Here is a 20857-nt window from a genome sequence, read left to right as displayed (position 1 = left end):
TAGCCCCTTCTAATTAAGGGTGGGTGCCTGGGAGATAGCTTCATTCTATGAGGTAAGGTGCTAGCCTAGTCACCAGACAGGGAAAATACATATTTCAAGTGAAGCTGGAGAAAAGCTTGTTGCCAAAAGGTAGGATTTCTTGGTATCTGGTGATGCAACATAATTTCCCAAGTTGTAGATGGGATTCATCTGGAAAAAGGGGGTTAGATCTCATGTTTTGGCTTGAGTAGTTCCTTGCAAACTCTCTTTCCCCTGAGCCCAGGAAGCTGCATCTGCCTTTCATTAGATTGTGAGTTCTCCTGCATGAATATTGCCTAATGCTGTGTTCTGCCGTGCCCCAGTGGCCTGAAGTACTGAATCAAATCATATTTGCTTCCTTCCTCTCTTTCACCAGGGCATCCAGTTAATCACGTTCAGCTGAGCTTGTCTCCCAACTACTATAAAACATGTTTACCCCTTTCCTTCCCAGCTTCCACTGCTCTAGTTCAGATCCATAGCAACTTTTGCTTGGACCATTGCTGTGGGCCCCTGTTTCCAATATAACACTCCCTAATCAGGGTCATTGGGCACAGTTGGGCAGTTTGTGTATTGCACATGGGTGCCTGGCCAAGGAGGTTTGGTGGGGCTGAAGTATAGATTGCATTCCTACACTCTGGTGTGGGCCTCTGTCCATCTGGAGAAAGTAACTTTACAAAAAATTTTATTGGATTTTATTTTATTTTATTTTTTTAAAAAAGAAATAGAGATGAGATCTCATTACATTGCCCAGGGTGGTCTCGAACTCCTAAGCTCAAGTAATCCTCCTGCCTTGGCCTCCCAAAGTGGTAGGATTATAGGCATGAGCCACTGTGCCTGGCCAAAAGTAACTTGATAATTTGCACATAGGTGCCACATAATCCTGGTAGTACAGGCCTGTACTGTCCAATACACTAGTCACATTTTACTTAAAGTGATGTGAAATTTAAAGTTCGGTTCCTCAGTCATGCTAGACAATTCACAAGTGCACAATGGCCACATGTGGCTAGTGGCTACTGTATTGGGCAATGTAGGTATAGAAAATTTTCACCATCACAGAAAACTCTATCGCACAGCACTGGACAGACCCTACTTCTAAACTATTCTATGCAATTTGCTAGGTGAACGATCTTTAATGCAAATCTAAACATAGTCTTCTTTTGCTCAAAAGCCTTCAATGATTTTCACTTCCATCAGCAGCAGTTAATAGAGTTGTTTTTTCTTTTAAAAATGGTTGTAATGGAAAATTAATCAATTTTGAATCAATTTTGTGTGTTACAACCAGTATTAAAAACAAAAAAGTAGCAAAAGAGAGTAGAAGGGAAAGTACTTATGGATCATTAGTACAGTTTTGTGAAATTTTTGTTTTGGTTATATCTAGATTTCTTTGCCTCTATATCTAGATTTCCATCTCTTCATAACTTGCTGTCTGTATGATATTCCACTGGGTTGCAATGAAAAAAATCTTTCTGGTTGTGTATGGTAAGCAAAAAACTTGGAAAAATTTGGGCTTATGGGATAAGAAGTCTGAGCTCCATAATGAAGCATATAAGGCCCTCTATGATCTGATCCCTTGCTAATTCATTTCTAACTCACACCACTGTCTTGCACTTATGTTCCATTAATACAGAATTGCTGCTGGTTTCACCTGAGACATGAAGCTTTATTTTTCTTTTCTTTTTTCCATCTCTGTGCATTTCCTCATTCTGCACCGTTTCCTTGGACTGCCAGTTCTACCTTCGTTTTGCCTGGAGAACTTCTGCTCATCATCTAAGGCCAACTTAGGAAACACCTACAGCAGGAATCCTGCCTAAATGCTCCAGGGCGGGCTGGCTGTCCTTCTTCGACCTTTCAGAACATCCCACACACATCCGTTTACGGGGCTATAATAAAGTAATTATTTAGGTGTTCATTTCCGGCACTATACTAAGTTCTTTCAGTGCAGGTACTATCTTATTCATCTTTGTATCTGAAGCGAGAAACGCGGTACCTGTAACAAACTAGGCACTCATTCAATAAATATTTGTTGAAAGAATAAACGCGAGAAGGAAGGAAAAATAATCAACTGTGCGGACAATGTCAGTGCAACGCAGACTCCGGCCATCAGAGGGCGCCGGGGCGGCTGGGCTGGTGCGCAGGCGCGCTGAGAGGGCTGGCGCCGAGGCGGTATCGGCGGCGGTCGTGGCTGTGGCCGGGGGAAGTGAATGGTTTTACCCAGAGGGCCCTGCGCCGCCTTTCTCCGCTGGCACCGGCGCCGCTCCCTGCTCCTCCTCCCTAACCATGGCGTTCACGTTCGCGGCCTTCTGCTACATGCTGGCGCTGCTGCTCACTGCCGCGCTCATCTTCTTCGCCATTTGGCACGTGAGTAGCCGGGGCTGTGGCTGTGGGAGGGAAGGCGAGGCGGCAGCGCAGCCTCTTTTCGCCCGGGGCCCGCGGTCGGGGCCACCACGGCGGCCGGTGGTTTGCGCGCTTGGGTTGCGGTCCGGCTGGTGCGGGCCGCGCGGCTTGGGGTCTGCGCGCCATCCGTCCGCGGTCTGGGGGTCGCGGGTACTGGAGGAGCCGGGGCGCGCGGTCGCCGGGTGGATGCGCCCGCGGTGTCTTGGCACAGGCCGCGCGCACCGCTACTCCTCCCGGGCTGGGTGGGGCGGCCGCGGTCCAGGCGGGCCCCTGCGGTTCCGCGCTGCTCTCGCACCGACCTCTGCTGGCCCGCGGCCCCGCATCCTCGTATCCCCGCATCCCCGTATCCCCGCTTCCCCGGGGAGGATGTCAACGGCGCGGTGGTACGGGCGTAGTGTGAATGAAGTTTTCCGAATTTTTGTTAATATAGATTGGCTTTCTTTTAGGGTTTCCACAGAACTGTGGCCAAAATGTAACCTACTTAGGGTGAATTTTCAACTCTACTTCTCAGCACTTGTTGGATGCTCTTCAAAAATTACTTTTTTTTTTTCTTTTTCCAGATTGTTGTTTCCTGGTGAACTTTGATGCAAGTTCGATTGATTACTTTGTTGTTTGCGTGTCCGCGTTTCCCCCCCAAATCATACTTTGACCGCTGGAGTTTCAACCGGCAGCCTTCCAAGCCACCCTTATATTCAGGATTGCTTGATTTAGTAGAGGGAGTTTTCATTTGATTTTGAGGTGCTGAGAAACCTTAAGCTTTTCGAGGGCAGTATTTATTTCTGTTACACACATCATCATCACTGTTGCAGGGTGGAAGCACAGCATTACTGGTCCCTCTAAGGAAAAAGTTGTAAGTTCCCAGCGACATAGTTCTACAGAGATTTTTAAGAATTTCTGTTGCTTTAGCACAAAATTAAAAGCATTGAGAGCCCTCTGGAAATCATTCATTAAAAATTTATCTCATACTTGCTTCTCTTTTCCCTATATTCTAGTACCTTCTCCTATATTGCTTTTAATTTGAATGAACACGTTCACTCTTATGTAGATTTTAAGTCAGGTTGCATCATGCCCGTAACAAGGATTTCTATGAAACATAAGGAGGGGCAGAATGATTCAATAGCAGCAGCGTCTTATGCAAAAAAAATCTCGAAAGTGGAAGCATATCACAATCCATTCTTTTTGCTAAGCAGTATGGTTATGTTTATAATTATTTTAGGACCTGACTGCTTATTGTAATCAGGAATACTTATGTAGGCTATTAACTGTATCATAAATAACTGCTAACCCAGAATCAGTAAGAGCCAGTAATTTGAAGAGCATCTTCAGCTCTGCTTTGGTGGAAGAACAATACCTAAGATAATTTGGGATACAGACTAGCTCAGCCTTAGTAAGCCTGTGATGAAAATGTGTGGTTCCATGGCTGGGCGTGGTGGCTCACGCCTGTAATCCCAGCACTTTGGGAGGCTGAGGCGGGAGGATCACAAGGTCAGGGGTTGGAGACTAGCTTGGCCAACATGGTGAAACTCTGTCTCTATTAAAAATACAAAAAAATTAGCCAGGCGTGGTGGTGGGCGCCTGTAATCCCAGCTACTCGGGAGGCTAAGTTGGAGGAGAATCGCTTTGAACCCTGGAGGCAGAGGTTGCAGTGAGCCGAGATGGCGACACTGCACTCCATCCTGGGCCAAGACTCCATCTCAAAAAAAAAAAAAAAAAAAAAAAAAGACAGTGTGTGGTTCCATTCCATCTGTAGATGTAGCTTTAAGTCACTCTCTGCTTGATGGGTATTCCTTTTTTCTGGAATGAGGGGGATTCTTAGAGCTCTGGGGTAGCCTTTTCTACATTTTTACGTTTTGAACCAAGTAGTGTTTGGCTTACGGAAAACCTGAACTGCACTTTCAAAAAATGGGTAATTTAATTTCAGCTTTGAAACGAATGCGTGTCTGGGCGAAGTAAAAAATTTTAAGTCGTGTTATAGAATTAAAAATAAGTTATACCACAGATTCGTGGAGAGCTTTTATGCTTAGGGTTTTCTTCATTTGGAGACTTAGTGTCCTTTTGGAAACAATTCTAAATAAATAGGTAGTTTTAATTTTTCTATTATCCATATATCCTTATGTTTATCATCTTAGGTAGTATCTTAGTCCATTTGTGTTGCTATAAAGGAATACGGGGAGGCTGAGTAATTTACAAAGAAAAAAGATGTTTATTTACCTCCGGATTCTGCTGGCTGTAAGACTGGGCATCGGGTGAAAGCCTCAGCTTGCTTCCACTCATGGTGGAGGAGTAGTGTATAGAGATCCCATAGTGAGAGGAAGCAAAGGAAAAAGAAGGGGAGGTGCCAGGCGCTGTTTACCAGCCAGTTCTCTTGGGTACTAATAGTAGAACTCACTTATTCCGTCCAAGATGACACCAAACCATTCATGAGGAATCTGCTCCCTTAGATTCCTGCCTCCAACATTGGGGATCAGATTTCAACCTGAGATTTGGAGAAGTTAAACCAAACTCTAGCAGGTAGTTGAAGTATCTTTCAGAAGACTCATTTTACAGTTTTTAAATTACATTCCAAAAATCTTATTTACATTAATCACTGTATTAGAGAATGTTTTTTATGCTGATGATTATATCTGTCAATTTAGTCCTAATTCATGTCATTGATGCTCTGTGGAGAATAGAGTCGGGAGCATAGATTGTTTGAAAACTTAAAAGTTTAGAAGTCATTCCTTAAAGATATGTAACAAGTTGGAAGGTATCCTGAATTGTGTACGTGGGCATCATTAGGGATTTATCTGTTTGATTTTTGTTATGCTTCTGTGGGAAATTTTGTGAGTGTCTTTGCTCAGCCATATAGCTGCAAAAAGATTTGAAAATCATTAATTTAAGAGTCTTCTCAGAAGAGGTTCGAAAACCCTAACCTATAGCACTCAAAGAGAAACCCATTCAACAACATACTTAAAAGATCCCTTGTAGCTGGGCACGGAGGCTTATACCTGTAATCCCAGCACTTTGGGAGGCCAAGGCAGGCGGATCACCTGAGCTCAGGAGTTTGAGACCAGTCTGGGCAACATGGTAAAATCCCATCTCTACAAAAAATCCAAAAAATTAGCCAGGCGTGGTGGCATGCAACTGTAGTGCCAGCTACTCCGGAGGCTGAAGCAGGAGAATCATTTGAGCCGAGGAGGTGGAGGTTGCAATGATCTGAGATTATGCCACTGCACTCCAGCCTGGGTGACAGAGTAAGACCCTGTCTCACAAAAAAAAAAAAAGATTCTCTTGAAGTCACCCGAAGAAAAATCCAATTAAATGTCAGTTTTAAAGACAAGTTTTGTATTCTGTTAAGTTGAATCTTGTTATTGAGAAATACTTGTGATTATGATCCTTGTCTTGAGCTTTATTACTAAAATGCATTGGGGATATATACCACGGCTGACATCAAGTAGCTGACTAATCATGTCCTACTTAAGTAATCAGAAATTAGTATTTTCTAATTACACATTTATATTTTTAACATTTGTGTTAGGTGTCATTAGCCAAGGGAAATCCCCTCTGGTGAGTTCTGCACTTTTTTTTTTAATCCCAAGTGCTATTTTTTTCACCCCTTCCTTCCGTTTAACGTTTATTGAGCACTTACCTATGTGCCAGGCACTATTTTATATTTTAGGCCCTGGGACATAATAGTAAATATAACAATCTTTGTTCTTTCAGAGATTACATTATAATGTTTTATTATTTTCCTTCTATTGCTATTTGGTTGGAGTTTTTATTCGGGCAGGTTGGTGAATTTTATAGAACTCTAGAAATTAAACCATCTTTTTATAAAACTAAATATTAACAGGGAAATAAACAGTCATGTTAAAAGATGGAAATATGTAATTTTACTGATTACTGATAATATTGAGCAACACTTTGACATATAAAGATACTATTCCTAACTCATTAGGGGAAGGGTAGCTTAGGTTGTGTGTACCTGGGATGAGTAGTGTTAGCAACTAACATGGCTCCCCCATCAACTTGCTGCCTTTGTCTTCTTTCTTTGACACCTGAAATGATGCCACAAAGTGGTGCATAGCCCCCATTTTGACTCTTAACGTACATTTTAGGGACCCTTGAAGTTGAAGCCACATTCCTCCGGAGTGTGGACAGAAGCATCCTTAGAAATGTATGTGTTTGGGCACAAATGGGAACAAATTGAAGAGTTAAAATCCATCTCTAGTGTCCCACTGAGCACTGTGCCAAGGGAGGAGGAGCATGCACAGATAAATAAAAATGGTCCTTCTCCCTGAGAACGTAGAGGGGAGGACAGACTTGTGTGTAAATACCACTCTCATGGCAATGAGAAAAGCCATATTGATGGCATTATAGAGTCCCATGCTGTGTGGAGATGTGGACAGGGATGCAATTCCTTCTGTCCAAAGGAGTTAGGAAAACCTACAGAAAGAAATTGGCATAGGAAGGTTTTTTTTTTTTTTTTTGGATAAAGAGGAATTTGGATAAACAGTTGAAACGATTTTTCTACTCAGAAGATTATTTCAAGTAGAGATAAGTTGAAATAACTTGAGCAGAGGCATTGAAGAAATTGAAAATTGGAGGTATTTATTAGAGTGATACCAAATTTTAGTGATACTGAGATAAGAATGTTTTCACTTCTTTAAATCGGATTCTGGCTCTTCTTTTTGTCATATATGAGTTTAGCGTAAATTGGTATTTGTGATCTCAGTGTACTTTTGTTCTTGTTTTATTAACTTTAATAATTATTTGAATATGGGGCAGGTTTGTTGCTGTTTTTAATTCAAGTGAGTGTTCCTAACTGTTTCAATTTTATTTTAGATTATAGCATTTGATGAGCTGAAGACTGATTACAAGAATCCTATAGACCAGTGTAATACCCTGAATCCTGTAAGTTATAATATAGGATTTATCTTTAGATTTTAAAAAATATATTTGTTTTTAACTTGATGTAATTTGAAAATGGCCAGTATTCTGAGTAGTATAATATATTTGTACTTTTTGAAGTAGGCAGAAGTTAAAAAATCTTTTTCCTGTCGTGCTTGACTATTCTATTATTAATCTGCTGGTGGTCTTGTCAGCTGTCATACTAACATTCTTCCAATCTGCTTTTTACATTGTCGGCCAAAGACAGTTGAAAAGGTCAAAAAGATTAAAAGAGTCAAAATTGCATTAAAGGTGTGTACTGCTTTTTAGTTTAATGTTTTAATGCTATATTCATTTCATGGGGAGGGTTAGGGCATTTGTATTTGTAATGTTTTGTTCAGTGTGCTTGTTCATATGCCTGTTGAGGTTTATGATTTCATGAAATTTCATATTTTATGCAAATATATGCTTGCTAGCCCGGTCAAGTAGGGAAAGCTGTTAAATGCGTATGCGTTTTTTTATGTTATAGCCATAGGCACTTCTGTGTGATTTAGTGCAGTACTTGAAAGTTGGTTAACATAAAATGACTAATAGATGGTGAGATGATTCTCGGGTTGTGACTTATCGCGAGGTAGTATGTGAGTGAAATCTTTAGTACGGACTTATCTGCCATATCTAGTTTGCCTTTGGTTTGCATATTCTGGAATAAATGAGTCATTCTTGCAGCTGATGTTTATTCAGAGCCTGTTAGGTGGATACCTCTGTTCTGGTGGCTCTGGGATCTCACAGTAATGCCATTCTTTGGACTTAAGGTGCCATAATTTTGTAGATAACAATTTGTATACAAATGTCTACGTAGTTATTTCTAGTGTGTATTTACTTTCTATTTCTGAAACAGGCCTGAATTACACTAAGTTCTGAGCTATCATGAATTTAGTGCTAATGTAGCTCCATTGTGCTTGGGGTGTTTGAAAAAATATATATGTTTGTATTTTAAAATTTTCTTTTGAGATGGTGGGGGGGGTCTCTCTATATTGCCCAGGCTCGTATCAAACTCCTGAGTCAAGTGATCCTCCTGCCTCAACCTCCTGGGTAGCTGGGATTACAAGCACACACCAAGGTACCCAGCTTGTTTTTTGTATTTTTGAATGCATTTAGGAAGATTCTCCTTTAGTCTGTGTATTTGATTGTGCCTGATTGGTCAGGAATTGAGTGGTTGGTTGTTTATAAGAAAGCCATGGGTATGTCTTCAATAAATAAAATACAGTAATTCAGCTTTAAAAATTACTTAACGAAGGGGAGAGTTTGTGTAGATTTTAGTTGTCTAGCATACTAGGGTGCTAGCACTAGGGTGCTAGAGGGATTTTATTTGGAAAAGCATCTAGAAAGTTAGTTTGGTACTTTATTATTGTTTCCTAGATAACTGTGGATGGTGGAAGAGATTTCTAGTTTGTTTTTAGAGAACTGGTACAGTAAGAGTTGATGTAGGTACAATTAAAAGTATTAACTTATTAGCTGTTTCTTTGCTGTTATGAAACAAGACATGAGTAGATAAATTTACCTTCTGTTGGAAAGTAGTAAGTGTTAATTATAAAGCATTTTAACCTAAGTAGTTGAAGTTGTTACCAGGAAATGAAGAAACTGAAATTTCCCCTTTTGATAGCTGCTTATTAATAGTATTCTATGCTGTTTGTCTTTTCATTACTTCAAATAACCAAATGATGATGAAGGTAAAAATATCTGAAATCAGATGAGGATTTTCCTGGGTACTAGGCTCTGTGCTAAGCACTTTGCCTGAATTTTTTAATTTAATTCTTATGACACTCCTGAGGTAGGTATATTGTTATCTCATGAATAGGAGAGTAAACTGAAGCTTTGCCAGGTTAAAGCACTTTGCCGAAGGTTATACAGCTAAGATAGAGTCAGAATTTGAACTCAAGACAGCCTAATTTTTGAAGCTCAAGCTCTTGTATTTTCCTAATGTATTGTAAATTTAGGAGGGACTGGTTTCATTTTAACAGGTAATGTGCGATTCCTGGCTTTTCTTAATGGAAAGAAATTCTCACTGAGAAGAGATGTGTGCTGGGGACATCCTAATGCTGCAGGAGGTTGAAGGACATTTTTATAGCAGCACAGGTTGCCTTTTGGATAGGGTGCCGATAATTGGCTGAATAGCAGTGCATCTGACAGTTTTCCCTATTTAAATTTGTTTTGACAGTTCTGCCAAAGTATGGGGGAAGACAAATATCACTATTTTTTTAAATTGTGAACTTTAACAAGAGAATATTATGTTTTGCATGTTTAAATACTATCATTTCAGCTATATTTGCATGAGGTATTTTTTCTGGATACTAGTTTCTGTTTGAACCTTGGTTCCTAAATGAAATAATTTTTGTGTCACTTAAGGGGAAATTTTGTCATTAAAGAATGCTCGGAGAGGGTTGGTTTTTAAGAGAGATGGGTAGTAAATGTTTCTGGACTCCTTTTGAGGAGAAGGGAGGGAATAACATTTGTTTCATATTAGAACTGGTAGAGTTGTAGATTATCTTTATTAACACTTTTTATTAAAGTATATTAAGAGCGGGAAGGGGTCATTTTTTCAAAATCATTCTTTCCATACTTCAGTCTGTAAGTGTAGGGTAAAACCTTGCATGATGATTTGTTTGTTAGATATCAGTTGGCTTTTTAGGGCTGAAATAGGCTTATTATATTTTAGAGACAACATCTGTAATTTAAACAAGTATTATAAAAGCAACTGTAGTGGAATTCTTAATAAAATGTATGTTTTTCATGGTTTGTTCTGGTTATAGTCCTTGAGTTTCGGAGTCCTATAGCCATTTTCTTGTTTAGAGAACTTTGATCTTAAATAGATGCTGGCTGAAATGTTATTTGGAAGTTTATGTACATATGCAGAGTTTATCTTTTATTATAATGTTTAAGTTTGTAGAAAGTATTTGGTTAGTGGTATAGATTAGTTGTTTACCTGGATTTCATCTAAAATAGTATTCATTAAAAAGCCCCTTCTACAGCTTTAAATTGGAAAGAGTAATTTGGGAATATGAGAAAATGGGCCTGAGTATATAGTATGATTACAATCTCTACAGCCATGGTTTTCCCCTTAGGAGTGAGCTGATGATGATAAGTATTCACATGATTTCCATTTGGTATGAAGTAAACATTTGAGAAACTGGCTTTGTAGCTGTGACTTATAGGAGATACTTTGGCTGAAACTTGCAATGAGAGGTGTTGGTATTTTTATTTCACAAAGTTCTCAGGCTGAAATCTTTAGGATGAGAAAGATAATTTAAAATAAAGCATTAACTCATGGTCATTTTATAAAAAGCATTTTGCTCGAATTAATTTTTCTTCACTTAATACTACCTACTACCAAAAGGTTTATTTTGTTTTTGGGTTCTGAGCTTCTACTGGTCTTCTGTTGTATCTTACCTTTTTGCTGGCGTAAAGAAACGGAAAGGCCACCTAAGAATGAGAACTTGGGAACCTGGAAAATCCTAATTTCATGGTTAAGAACTCAGTCTTTTCCCTCGTACATTGCAGAAAGCAAATCTTTTACATTTGTGCATATTGGTGTTCTTCCCCCCACTGTGCTGAGATTATTGGCTGATTTGCTTTCCATTAAAAAATTACTTCTGTGGGAATGCGATGTGGTTTGCTAAATATTGTGTATGTAGCATTTCTGGTTTCTGTTAAAGGCTTAAAAACACCGATGTGTAAAATTCTAAAGGGGAGTTTTGTTTCTGTGGAACTTTTAATATGTTGCATGTGATCAGATATTTCATTTTTGTACTTCTATCATTGTTGAATGGTGGAAAGAAAAAGTATTCTAGTTGACCAGCAAATTGTTTAACAATCTGGGTGGTAACTTTGTATAATTTGATCTATTACTCTAAGAATTTGAGCTTTAAATTTTAAGTCATGTATCTTACTATGTTATGTTAGTGCAAGCTATATACTCTGGTCAGTTTGCCTGTAATCCTACTTTTGGTAAAAAGTTAAACATGGAAATAAAACTCAGTAGCATCTTTTATTTCTGAGTCGAAGAAAACAGTGATTTTTCATTATGGAAACTTGGTTGCCACCTGCTTTCCAGATTAGCAGTTGACTTAATGCCGAGGCATTTTGATAACTGGCCTGTGTTTTCCTTCCAGCTTGTACTCCCAGAGTACCTCATCCACGCTTTCTTCTGTGTCATGTTTCTCTGTGCAGCGGAGTGGCTAACACTGGGCCTCAACATGCCCCTCTTGGCATATCATATTTGGAGGTAATATTTAGATACACTTTCAATTTTTTAAAATTAAAACTTAAATATACTTTGGTTGATATGGTTATCTCACATGCTAGTTACCTACATAAAAATGGAAGCTTAGTTGGCATTTATTTTTTAAAAAATCAAGTGGATGAACAAAAACTGTTTCAATACCTCTTACAGAGCTTTATTTTTAAAGGAATTTTTTTAAAAAAAAGTGAAGTATAACTTAGTGTTTTGCACAAGTCTGAAGTATATAGCTCAATGAATTTGTACATATGTATACACCTGTTAAACCACCACCCAGATCAAGATACACAACAGTTGTGGCCTCTAGAGCATTCACTTGTGTCCCATCTTAGTCAGTTACCCTTCACACCTCCCAAGACCACTGACCTCTATCAACTTAGATTAGGTTTGCTTGTCCTTGAACTTCAGATAAGTCAAAATGTACAGTGTATGTTGAATTTCTTTCTGTGTTTATGACTAACTTAGGTTATTTGTAAAAGGTAATATTTTTAACTTCCATAGTTATATCTGCAGTATATACAGTTAGAAGTTTTTGTTTTAAATAGGCATGTCAAAACCTTATTGCCCTTGATTTTAGGAGATATATACTGAAGAAATATTTAGGAGTAAAGTGGTATCAGGTCTACAATGGACTCTGAAATGATTCAGAAAAAAACGTACTTGGCCGGGTGCAGTGGCGTACGCCTGTAATCCCAGCACTTTGGGAGGCCGAGGTGGGTGGATCACGAGGTCAGGAGTTCAAGACCAGCCTGGCCAAGATGGTGAAACCCTGTCTCTACTAAAAATACAAAAATTAACCAGTCATGGTGGCGGACGCCTATAATCCCAGCTACTTGGGAGGCTGAGGCAGAGAATTGCTTCAGGCTAGGAGGTGGAGTTTGCAAGATCATGCCAGTACACTGCAGCCTGGGCAACAGAGCGAGATTCTTCTCAAAAAAAAAAAGAAAAAATTTACTCAGGGCCAGGTGCAATGGCTCATCCCTGCAATCCCAGCACTTTGAGAGACTGAGGCAGGTGGATCACTTGAGCCTAGGAGTTGGAGAACAGACTGGGCAACATGGCAAAACCCCCTCTCTACAAAAAATACAAAAAAAATAAGCTAAGCATGGTGGTGTGTGCCTGTAGTCCCCGCTACTTGGGAGGCTTGAGGCAGAAGGTTTGCTTGAGCCCAGGAATCTGAGATTGTGGTGAGCCGAGATTGTACCACTGTATTCCAGCCTGGGTGACAGGGTAAGACCCTGTCTCAAAACAAAACAAAAAAACAGTACTCAGAATGAGAAAGAGAAGGATAAAGCAAATATAGTAAAAATGGACATTTCAAATATCTGGGTGAAAGGTTGTTACATCTTTTCTGTAAATCTAAAATTATGTCAAGATAAGTAAAAGCAAAACACCTATTTTCTTTTTACAGTTCTTCCTGTTTTTCTTGGATTTCTGAAAAGGTAGAGACTAGATGAAGCTTGTTTAGCTATCTCATTCTGCTCAGTAGGGACTCTACTTTTAAAATTAAGATGGTAAAAGAAAAGCATTTTACCCATAAGTAAAACAATGCTTCCCTGTTTCCCTGTGTGGACCACCTTTCATAACAGATGTTTTAGAAGAAAGACCCGCTTTCTTACCTCAACATTTGCTGCCCTTTCTGAATGCCTAATAGACTGTGTTTATTCCAGGTATATGAGTAGACCAGTGATGAGTGGCCCAGGACTCTATGACCCTACAACCATCATGAATGCAGATATTCTAGCATATTGTCAGAAGGAAGGATGGTGCAAATTAGCTTTTTATCTTCTAGCATTTTTTTACTACCTATACGGGTAAGTTGAAAAGGTAAAATGAAATATGCTTTCACTTTGCTGCTTTAAAAGTTTGCAGGCATTATGGTTTTCACACCTTAAAATCCATTCGAAGAATAACTTAGTGTCTTAAGTGTGCATGGTGCACACCAGCAAATTCACACACACTGAATGTGACCCACACTGGTGCTTATCAAGGCAGTAAACCAGTCTGCTGTCAGAGGCAGAAGGTTTGGTCAGGGGTGCTGCTTCCTAAGTTCTCAGACACATTCAGTTGGTAAAGGATGGTCCTCATTCTCCATGGCAAAGTGATGTCATTGAAGGATAGGGATGTGTGAGTTTGCAGAAGTTTCTGCTTGTCTTCAGGGTCTCTCCCGACATTATGTTTCATTTTTTCTTTATCATTCTTCATAAGTGGTGTGCTCTGCCCTTTATTTTCTGATTTGCTTGATTTGAGTGGTATGGATGAAAGAAGTAGTTCTACCTTACAGGGTGGTGCAGTTTCTGATTTTTTTCCTTTTTTTTTTTTTTTTTTGAGACGGAGTCTCTGTCACTCAGGCTGGAGTGCAGTGGCACAATCTCTGTTCACTGCACCCTCCGCCCCACCAGGTTCAAGCAATTCCCCTGCCTCAGCCTCCTGAGTAGCTGGGATTACAGGCGTGTACCACCACGCCTGGCTAATTTTTGTAATCTTAGTAGAGAAGGAGTTTCACCATGTTGGCCAGGCTGGTCTTGAACTCCCGACCTCAGGTGATCTGCCCACCTTGGCTTCCCAAAGTACTGGGATTACAGGCATAAGCCATTGTGCCCAGCCTGATTTTTTTCCTTTTATACTCTAATGGACTCATTGTTCCTCTAGGTCAGGATTTCTCCACTTTGGCACTGTTGACAGTCTGGGCTGTGTGGGAATTTCTGTGGGAAGCTGTCCTGTATATTGTAGGACGTTTAGCAGCATCCCTGGCCTTTACCCACTAGATGCCATTAGTGCCCTCCTGTCCCCCGATGACAACCAAAAATGTCTCTGGACATTGCCCAGATGTCCCAAGGGGCAAAATTGCCCTGGTTGAGAACCCCTGCTGTAGGTGTGCTGTAGGTACGGTGAAATGACTGCTTATTACAACTAGAAAAGGGCACTGTTAAATGTAGAATTACGTTTCTTTAAGCTATGTGAATATGCTTTTACACATCACTTCTGTAAAATGCTTTCTCGTTTTTTATCAATACACATTCAACTAGAGATGGCTTTCTCCTTGATTTTCAGAATATTTCCAAAAAAGCTGTAAGCTTTAAAAAAACAGCATAAGCTTCCATTCTCTTTTTCATTACTTGAAAACTTGCTAAGATAGGCTTATATTCATATTCATATTTCTCTTTATACATAAGTTTCCATCATAGAAAAAGAATGGTTAGACTGAAATTTAGGAAAAAGATATTTTTGGTATTTTTATGCTTTTAGAGGCTATTACTGTGAAAATGAATATCCTTTAGTGCATATGCAGATATTACTCATCTATGAAACAAAGAAATGCTCTGAAAAGTGAAATTCTTTGTGTCATTTTAATTTTCTGTTAATTTTCATTTTATAAGTTTCCATAGCAAATGTCTGGAACGGGGCTGGCTTATAATAGGCACTTCAAACATACTTATTGAATGAAAGAAATGAAATGAATGATTGAATAAATGATAAAGTTGGAGATGTGCAGTTGTGGGAAAATGTTCACCGGGATATGGTAGCACCAGGACATTTGTTCTGTTTTAAAGTTGTCTATCAAGCTTATTCAACTCCTTTGTATTTCTGCTTAGAGATACATGCCTTTTGGACCATGCCCCTATGCCTTTCCCATATCGCTCTATGTAGAATTGCCCTTGGCAGTTCTTAAACCTAAATCAAAAGGTCATTGCCTTTTTTTTTTTTTTTAAATTTCTTTTTATTATACTTTAAGTTCTAGGGTACATGTGCATAACGTGCGGGTTTGTTACATATGTATACTTGTGCCTTTTATTTTGCTGTTTTCCCCCCTTTTTTAACTGCTTCCTAAAAGTTGCTATTGCTTGGAACCTTTCTCTAATGGGAAAGATCCTTGATTGATCGTTCCTTTCTATACAATGGGAATACACATGGTACCTGCCTTCTAGGACTGCTTGGAGGATTAAGCAAGGTAATGTGTATGAAAGACCTAATGGGGCCTGGCGTGAAGTGAGCCCTCCAGAGATGCTCATTCTATTATTAGACACGGCTCCAGAGCGTGTGGTGTTTGGATGGCTTCGCTAAACTCTGATCCCCCATTAAGCTTTCAGCTGTGCTGTTCTACTTGCTAAAATTGGAAAGGGAATAGGGGACAACTACAGCACATGCACTGAGCCAAGTCCTGTGTTAGGCAAAAGTCCATAAATGCAAATTAAAATCACTGTGAACTTGTCATTAGTCTTTTCATTTTCTGTGATGCTAGTTTACTATATAAAGCATACTCTCTCATGCTCTTGTTTTTTTTTTTTTATGATTAGGAATGTTCAAATTAACAGCTTTTTTTTTCTTTTCAGCATGATCTATGTTTTGGTGAGCTCTTAGAACAACACACAGAAGAATTGGTCCAGTTAAGTGCATGCAAAAAGCCACCAAATGAAGGGATTCTATCCAGCAAGATCCTGTCCAAGAGTAGCCTGTGGAATCTGATCAGTTACTTTAAAAAATGACTCCTTATTTTTAAATGTTTCCACAGTTTTTGCTTGTGGAAAGACTGTTTTCATATGTTATACTTGGATAAAGAATTTAAATGGAATTACGTATAAATTAATATAAAATGATTACCTCTGGTGTTGACAGGTTTGAACTTGCACTTCTTAAGGAACAGCCATAATCCTCTGAATGATGCATTAATTACTGACTGTCTTAGTACATTGGAAGCTTTTGTTTATAGGAACCTGTAGGGCTCATTTTGGTTTCATTGAAACAGTATCTAATTATAAATTAGCTGTAGATATCAGGTGCTTCTGATGAACTGAAAATGTGTATCTGACTAGTGGGAAACTTGATGGGTTTCCTTATCTGTCATGTAGATGATTATATATGGATCCATTTACAAAAATAAAAAGCGGGAATTTTCCCTTCGACTTGAATATTATCCCTGTATATTGCATGAATGAGAGATTTCCCATATTTCCATCAGAGTAATAAATATACTTGCTTTAATTCTTAAGCATAAGTAAACATGATATAAAAATATATGCTGAATTACTTGTGAAGAATGCATTTAAAGCTATTTTAAATGTGTTTTTATTTGTAAGACATTACTTATTAAGAAATTGGTTATTCTTATTGTTCTTATCTGGTGGTAAAGGTATTCTTAAGAATTTGCAGGTACTTAAGATTTTCAAAACTGAACGAGAGAAAATTGTATAACCATCCTGCTGTTCCTTTAGTGCACAATAAAACTCTGAAATTAAGACTCACTTTCAGTGCATTGTTTGAGATTACAAATACTATTTCTTAAACTTGCTTAATCCATAATAAAGACATGTTGCTGTCATTTTTTTAAAAGTGAAGTACTATGTTACGTTTTTTTCTGAAAAATACCATGCCTGCATCTAAAAAGGAAAAATTTTAAATGCCAAACGCATTAACCTCTTGTCATTTGACAAGATTCATAAACGTGGATGTCATAGCATCATCATTTCTCTTACCAATTAAGAAAAATTATGGTGGCACTTAAAATATTTTACTTTTATTTTTCCTTTTTGGAACAGTCAGTTTTAAGGTAAAATGGCTTGCAAATTTGAGTTTTTGCCGCTGCTTGTAAGGCAGGTAAATTATGGCTTGCATGTTTTCATAAGCATAAATAAATCTTGTGCTTTATTTGGGATGAGGAAGTTAAGGCATTTGAAAATAAAATAAGTGGTTCGGAAGTTTCTTGAGAAGAGGATCAAAAGAAATAGAACCAATGTATAGAAATTTCATATAATGATCCAGGAAGTTTATGGATGTGTTTGTGGAAATCTTACTCTAATAACTTGTTGGATTAGATGCTGTTTTATTCTTTACTAGTGAAAAATGCTTTATTTCAGTGGTTTCCCATGGTTGGGAGAGAGAGTAGCTGTTAACTGTTCTGAGTAATGGGGGTGAGTATGTTGAGGAAGAGAGGTAGAACCAGAAGAGTGAGGAGACTCGAACCATTCCATAACAAGGAAAGCTTTAAAGACCTTGTATTTTATTGTCTGGAGAACTAGAGGGATCTGACTCTTTGTCAGTTCATGCAACAAATTATTTATTGAGTACTTGCTGGGCTCTCAAGATTCATGCTTTGAGCACAGGCAGTCACTCAGTTTCCAGTCCACCTGATTAGATCAGCATGCACTTATTTTTCTTTCTTGTTCACAAGGACTTTTGATCATGCAAGACCTGGCCAAGTCTGTAATCCAGATGGGTTTCCTGGGGCTGTTACTTGAGTATTCCTGTCAAAATATTTTCATGAACCCTGCCTCTCTTAGCAAACACTATTTTCCTTCATAAGTGTTAACAAACATGCTTTTAATAATCTATTCCAGAATATTCTCCAGGAGTAAGTTTACTGGTTGGAATTTGTGGAAGCCACTTTCTCATGTTTCCCAAATAAGATATGTAGTCCTCAGCTGATTCCTCAAAGATGATTGACAGTGAGTTTCATCCATCTTTGTGGTAGTTTGTAAGTTCCTAGGCATGTAAGTGATTAGAAGATTGATTACCTGCTCTGCTAGTATCTACCCACTTTTACCATGTCAGTGTTTTATGAATTAGATCACTTACCAAGAGAAAGCAGAAACAAAATACTTGAATCTGACAATATCTGACTGCTTCTTTTCATTGCTCTGGATTTATTTTCCACATCAGTCTCTTTGGGGTGGCCCTAGCCTATTATTCATGTGGGTTCAGCTGAGGCTTGGTTAACCTGGGTTTATAATCCAGTTTAAGTTAAACATTCCCTGTTTAGCAACAGCTGTTCACTTAGGTACTCTCTTTTTTTTTCCTTATTGTAGTTACTTTTGGTATTATGTGCTTTATCTTTAAAAGCTTTCTAGCTCTAGGAAATTGTTTTCCCCATTTGTGTTTATCTGGTTATACCAACAACTTTTTGTTGCTATGGATACCACAGATTGTCCTGAATTAAAACTCTAACATAATAAATGTCTGTTTAGCAGTTATTTTACTGAGTAATAATACTGTATCATGGCAATATGGCCCTTTAATACTAAGGAGGTTTGGGGTAGAAATTATTTGAACACTCATATCCAAATGTTATTAATGATATTTGACAGTTTTCTCAATGCCTAATGATATTTCTCACTCCCCATTCCAGGGTAGAGGAGGGTTTGGTCCCAGGCTGTGGACAAACTGCTAATTTGTTTGAAGTTTGAATTATTTTTCATGGGAAAGGGAAGTGACAGGAAATGACCAAGACTATCCACTTTTGACTTGAGTATGGGTCCAGTATTAGTAATGGTTTCCTAGGCTCACTGACTGTACCACGAACTGACAGACCTACCAGTCAATTTCATGTACCCAGATAAGGGTCTCACATGGCAACAAAGTACACAGCAGTTTGCAGTATGTGTCTCTTTTAAAGCCAGTTCGGTGTTTTCACCTTGAGGACCACTCCTGCTTACAGCTCTCATAGAGCTCTTCTCTGCTCCCCAAATCAGTATATTTTGAAGCTATGTCAAATATTTACATATAAAGGAAATAAAGTTGTATGTGCTTTGAAACCAGCAAAATATTTTCCTTTGTACAGCACCTCTCTTTTCCTTCTATGTTTATGGATAGAGTTGGTGGAATGTTGCCATGGTGTAAATAATGACTTCTGTGTGTCACTTATACCCTGTGGGGGGGAGCTTTCACTCTAGGTGTGGTTATATCCTAGCAGTGTATCAAGCCCACTCAAATAATCTATGTTTGTAAGTATGTGTCTAGTTTACTTATGTCATTTAACATCCATAAATGTGCATCTCTCAATCAGTTGTATGTTATGATTGTAAATCAGAAATTTTGATGGCAAAAATATTCTAAAACAACATTCTTTAGGGGAAAGAAAAATATGGATATCTTATCTAGCATTGCTCATAAAAGTACTCATGTTCATCCTTTTTGGAAACTATTAATCATGCTAGCCTTAGATCATTTTAAGTTCCTTTGCTCAAATCAGTCATTGATCTGCAGTATGACCAAGCAGCTAGTAAGTCTGTGGTACTACCAGGATAGCTTAGAAGATGGTTCTGAATTAATACCTCAGAATGATGTCAAAAGTAGAAGAGTGGCTCTATTGCTAAATATATTGACTAGCTTTTTTATAACAATTTTACTTTGAAATTCAGAGTTCTAAAGCTAAATGTCTAAAAGAAGTAACTGCAGCTTGTTCTGCTGATTTTGGAAAATAGTATTCACCATGTAAGATCTTTGGGGTTGGAGTGAAGGTCTTATCTGCATTAATTTTGTTAATGCACATTGTAGAAGATGTAGAGAACATCTTGACATGCATAAGAATTGCATGTCATAATTTTATTGTGTAGTGCTTTTTCTAAATATTTACATTTCTTTGGTTACCATGTTCATGTGTTCTGGAGAAGTAAAATTTCTTGATTACTAGGCAGACCCTAAAACTACTAAGAGAAACATAAAATGTAGTTAGCTGTCTCTGCTCATGGTTTGTTAAAATCTAAGCTAACCTTAATGGTGCTGTACCCGCTGTCCACAGAAAATGCCCTTAAGTATAGCCCTACCTTACTCCTTAGAGCTTATTTTGCTTTTGTATTTAATAAAAATTGTCTTAAATGTTTCCTTGTGTAGTTTATGCATAATGGCTGAGTCTGTGTGTTCATTTCAAATGCCGCTAGTTTGTGTATGACCAGGACTCTGATTCTCTCTCCACCCTCTTTGCTCATTGTTTTGGGGAATATCCCACAGGTGAGGTAGAGAAAATACTTTTCCCTGGAATGCTGGAATATTTAACTGGACAATTATATTTTAGTAATTGACATCTCATGTTTCTCTGTTATAGAATAGTTGATGTTTTCCCTTATACTTAGTATTAAAATAGTTTAGTCAAGCATTTTTTAAAAATTTTTTGATTTTTTTTTTTTTTTGAGACAGGGTCTCACTGTTGTCCAGGCTAGAGTGCAGTGGTGTTATCATGGCTCACTGTAGCCTCTACCTCCCTGGGCTCAAGTGATCCTCCCAACCTTAGCCTCCCAAGTAGCTGGGACCACAGATGCATACCACCACACCCGGTTAGTTTTTTGTATTTTTAGTAGAGACAGGGTTTCATCATGTTGCCTAGGCTGCTCTCAAACTCCTGAGGTCAAGCGATTTGCCTGCCTCAGCCTCCCATAAGTGCTGGGATTACAGACATGAGCCACTGCGCCTGGCCTACTGAAGCTTTTTAAATGTAGAGGCTTAAAGAGCCCTTGCCGTGGGAATTGAGAGATGCAAATACTTTGAAAATTCAGTTGATTATTAAAG

At 38.5% G+C, this 20857-nt stretch overlaps 1 protein-coding gene across 4 annotated transcripts; it reads left to right on the top strand.

Moving 5' to 3' along the window:
* The first annotated feature begins 2157 nt into the window (after nt 1-2157).
* On the top strand, nt 2158-20174 carry CNIH1 (cornichon family AMPA receptor auxiliary protein 1). Of its 4 annotated transcripts, XM_011961829.1 has the most exons (6): nt 2238-2376; nt 7237-7305; nt 7546-7593; nt 11451-11563; nt 13249-13392; nt 15913-20174. In XM_011961829.1, the coding sequence occupies exons 1-6, from the start codon at nt 2296-2298 to the stop codon at nt 15938-15940; spliced, it is 483 nt and encodes a 160-aa protein (XP_011817219.1). In that variant the 5' UTR covers nt 2238-2295; the 3' UTR covers nt 15941-20174. The 4 variants fall into 4 exon arrangements, with proteins under 4 accessions (XP_011817220.1, XP_011817221.1, XP_011817219.1 ...); XM_011961830.1 differs by lacking the exon at nt 7546-7593 and having other exon boundaries at nt 2158-2376; XM_011961831.1 differs by lacking the exon at nt 7546-7593 and having other exon boundaries at nt 2158-2376; nt 13249-13405.
* The last annotated feature ends 683 nt before the right edge of the window (nt 20175-20857 follow it).

This window comes from Colobus angolensis, unplaced genomic scaffold, assembly GCF_000951035.1.
Source record: "Colobus angolensis palliatus isolate OR3802 unplaced genomic scaffold, Cang.pa_1.0 Scaffold57, whole genome shotgun sequence".
Classification (NCBI taxonomy): domain Eukaryota; kingdom Metazoa; phylum Chordata; class Mammalia; order Primates; family Cercopithecidae; genus Colobus; species Colobus angolensis.
This window is presented reverse-complemented; position numbering and strand designations above follow the sequence as displayed.